We start from the raw sequence: 4,042 nt of genomic DNA on the forward strand, positions 1-4,042 counted from the left end.
CATTTCTATACATATAAGCGGCTTCATATATATATATATATATATATACATATATATATATATATATATTTTGTATATGTATTATTGTAACCCCCCATTGAGTCTCATTGACGGTTGAATGTCTCGATTTCTGGGGTTTTTTTTTCATTTCGAGTGCAGCGATAAATAAACGACACCTACAAAGCTTTTCCGAGATTGCATCTTTTAGATTGTGATGCGATTCGAGCGGTTCATCCAATAGATAAATTTAGAGATATTGCAAATGTACTATTTTTATGAGCAATAAAAATGATGAGGAAAATACTGCTTCCTTTTCCTTATTTATCTTATATAAACCATTTCAGATTTCGGTTTCTTGTGTTATTTTATTCATTAAAAAAATTAAAATTAAATACATGCAAGTAAATGGCTACCTTCACCATATTTACAAAGCTTAAATCATAAGGTTAAATTTAAAATAAATTATAAGATTAAATTATAAGTTTGTGTGTGGTTTACATGGGGGGGTTTATTCTCTGGCACCGTTTCGATTTGTACACGAATGAGTTTTAACAACGATTTATAATACAAGGAATTGTCAACGAAAACAATCTAAGACTAAGCGCTCAACTGCGATACGAGCATTGGAATAGTTAAGCGATAACTCTAAATAAATATTTGTGATTAACTAGAGACCCTAAGAGGCAATAAAATTGCCCTGACTAATTTTTGGCACTGACTTTTCCCTGAATCTTCAACTGACTTTGGCTAAACTGACTTAGTTTAAGGACTAAGGCTTAAGTTTTAAGGACTAAGGTTTAAGGACTAATAGATGGCCGCTGGGGGTGGTGGCATGGTGTAGTCGCCGCCCTCCTCCTCTTCGCCATTGCTGCTGCCCACACTGCCGGCATAGTAGACCTGGTGGGGATTGTGGCCATGGCCACCCTCCTCGTAGTTCTGTAGGTGCTGCTGCAGCTGCTGCCGATCAAAGCCACCGCCGGAGCCACTGGGTCCGCCATTCTGTTCGCTTTGGCAGCCACTTTGCAGATGCTTGGCCAGCAGGGACATGCGCGAAAAGGACTTGGTGCAGGTTGGGCACGAGTACTTCTTCACATCCGAGTGCGTTTGCATGTGGGCACGCAGATTGGACCGGTCGGCAAAGGCGCGATTGCAGTGCTGGCAGCTGAAGGGCTTCTCGCCCGTGTGGGTGCGTATGTGACCCTGGAGCAGCCAAGGTCGGGAGAAGGCCTTGCCGCAGATGGGGCACTTGCAGGGCAGCGTGTGGGTGCGAATGTGCATCTTGAGGGCGCCCAACGACACATAGGTCTTGTCGCAGTTCTTGCAGCTGAACACCTTCTTCACCTGATTGCCCTCGGCCGAGGGACAGTGGAACTGCTGATGCTTGGACAGTCCCGAATAGGTGGAGTAGCTCTTGCCGCAATCCTGACAATGGTATCTCGGCACTCCCACCGGCTTTTGCATGCTCTGCGCCGAGGCGGCATTGGCTGCCTGGATCAAGGCCGAAGCCTGATCGGTGCAGAACTCGGTCTGATCCACAATGGCACCCGATCCGCCGGGCTGGCTCCTGATGATCTTGTACTCCGTGCTCTCGTAGGCGTGGGTTTGCTGGTGCTTCACTAGGCCCGCGTAGGTGGCATAGCACTTGTTGCACTGCTGGCACTGGTAGTACAGATCATTGCTGCTCTTGATCTTCAGCTGGTTGAGGTCCTGGTTCTCCTGGTCCATGTCCTCCATGTCCTGCGGCGGCACCGTCTGCTGATGCTGCGGCGCCATGTGCTGCATGCTGAGCAAAGCCCTGGCCACATTCTGCAGATTCATGTTCTCGCTCAGAACCCGCCGTTGAGTGAGCGACAGATCTTCGGGTTCGGCCAGCGGCGTGGGTGGTGGATAGTACATCTGCGGTGGTGGCGGTGGCACCGGAACCATCTCCTCCTTAATCGGCTGCATCTTCATACAATCCTCATACTCGGCTATGCTTTTCATTAGATTGTTATTGTAGTTTCGCAGGGGAAAATGCTCTTCCTCACTGGGTTCCACTTTGATGATGGTTGCGCTGGCATCTCTGGCATAGCCAAGCGGTACATGCTGTTGGGGTTCAGTGTCCGGCTGCATCACCTCCTCCTCGGGCGGCAGCTCGAACTCGCCATAGCCCAGTCGAGCCAGACTCTTGGCGATTTCCTCGCGGGTGAAGACATCCGGAAAAGCGCGGGCTATCTCACGGGTTTCCTCCCAAATACGGCGGGCCAATTGCTCCTTTGTCTGGCTCATGGCGGCATCGAAGCGGCGTCTCAGCTCCGTGGGCACCGTTTGGGGTTCCGGTTCCGCTTTGGCCGACCAATGGGGCTCCAAGGGCACTGCAGCCGAGGCCACACTCAAGTCCACGGGTCCCTCATCTATGGAATTTAGAACAAAGTTAGTACTTGCCAATCGGTAATGAGTTTTGATGCCAAACCCACCGTGACTTAAGTGATCCTCTGGGCAGGACTCCTCCACCATAATCGGACGCTTCTTGAGCGGACAGCGGCTGTACTTGAGTTTATCCATTATGGTTTTGTATATACGATCCTTACGATCACTGATCACCGATCTCTGTTCTGTATTTAATACCGATCTTTGAACTTGAATCACTGCTCACTCATTTGCTTTTGCCACACACGCGTCTCGATCGCTTGGAGTTCCTTGCTCGAATGATGCAACCCGGCCAGGATCTCTCCGGTTTTATAGACTCCCGATCAACCCCCTGGCAGGATGATCAACCCCCTTTGTGGGCAAAAAGGATCTTGGCGACTACCTACTTCCGATGTCGCCCGGGATTCTGTAAATCCACCCCGAGCCGAGCCACACGAGCCAAAAGATCCATTCAGCGATCGCGTTCAGCTGTGCGTTCGTTGAACGCAGATACAGATACAGATACAGCTGCAGATCGGATCGGATCGGTAGTCCGGGAAGAGGGGGGAACCGTAGAGAGGGAAGAGGAAAGATCGAGGGAGAGAGGAACAAATCAGTGTGTAAAAAGCGAGCACGTGCCACAGGGCCCGCTCTCTCTCCTTCTATTTCTCTCGGCGATCGCCACCAGCTGCCTCTCTGGCGCAGCAGCAGCTCGTATTTCCCCTGATTTTCAATGGTGTGAGTGAGCGGCAGCTGGTGGCGAGCTTACTACATAGCATTATATGCATATACCCGACCAACTGGCACAGCAAGTTTATTTATAAACCTCTTTCGGTTCCGCCTCACACGCTCGCTTTTTCATATATATCCTATGGATGGTCTCTCTTCGGCAGCAGGTGAGCCTGCTCTTTGGAGCCCCGCTAAGAGAAGCTTTGGGCCTAAATACCCCACAATTCGCCGCTCTCTTTTGGGGCGCTCTTGTTCCAACTTTCAGTCGTCCCACGATCTTAAGAGATACATTTCATGGGTCTTCAGAGAATCTATCAGCTATCGTCGTTTGACTAAGCTTCTTATTGGCCCAATGTTCACTTTTCATATAATGCTAAGCTTGGCTCAAACGATCGCTTTTTCCGCTGACTGAATTCTACAAGCGAATCAGAAGATTTTCCACATATTTAATTTAAGTAAATAATCCACAAATCTTTCAAAACCAATCATGAAGAAAAATATGAAGTTGACTGACGACAATTTTAATTTAGATTATTTTATGTTATCATTATATGACATTTTTCAGAGAATTAAGATTGTTAAAAATCTCAGCCGAAAAGGTTTTATATAAATACATAAACAAATAAATTTTTTTAAGAACAGTTAATTGAAAAGTCTATCGCAAAAGATTTCTAAGCTAAAATACTAATATAAATATCATTTTTTTTATATATATAAATGAATAGCTTAAAATATATTAATGATAAAAAAATATATTATTTTTCTGACAGCTTTTCCCAAAGCTATTCTCTCACTGAAGTTTTACCCCCGCTGTTGCATTCACATAGCGATGTAAAATCCTGAAAAGCAAATCAGCACTTAGCTTTCCAATTGATCTTTATCAAAGCGATCCTCTGCAGCGGCAGCTGTGAAGGATCAGCACGTG

General features: G+C 46.8%; 1 protein-coding gene across 1 annotated transcript; it reads right to left on the reverse strand.

Moving 5' to 3' along the window:
* Positions 1–360: 360 nt before the first annotated feature.
* LOC108138333 (zinc finger protein 383) lies at positions 361–2,675 on the reverse strand. The gene is made up of 2 exons (XM_017260497.2): positions 2,457–2,675; positions 361–2,393 (listed from the first exon to the last, which is right to left on the reverse strand). Exons 1-2 carry the CDS (start codon positions 2,542–2,544, stop codon positions 805–807), a joined length of 1,677 nt encoding a protein of 558 aa, XP_017115986.1. The 5' UTR covers positions 2,545–2,675; the 3' UTR covers positions 361–804.
* Positions 2,676–4,042: the final 1,367 nt, after the last annotated feature.

The sequence above is a fragment of the Drosophila elegans genome, unplaced genomic scaffold (genome assembly GCF_018152505.1).
Source record: "Drosophila elegans isolate 14027-0461.03 unplaced genomic scaffold, ASM1815250v1 contig_814, whole genome shotgun sequence".
NCBI classification, from domain to species: Eukaryota; Metazoa; Arthropoda; class Insecta; order Diptera; family Drosophilidae; genus Drosophila; species Drosophila elegans.

What these genes read in the sequence shown, in the direction of transcription:
- LOC108138333 (XM_017260497.2), bottom strand. Translation starts at nt 2,544, where the DNA reads ATGGATAAACTCAAGTACAGCCGCTGTCCGCTCAAGAAGCGTCCGATT. An exon ending in AGAGGATCACTTAAGTCACG is followed by an intron (nt 2,394 to 2,456) that starts GTGGGTTTGGCA and finishes TAAATTCCATAG; the next exon opens with ATGAGGGACCCGTGGACTTG.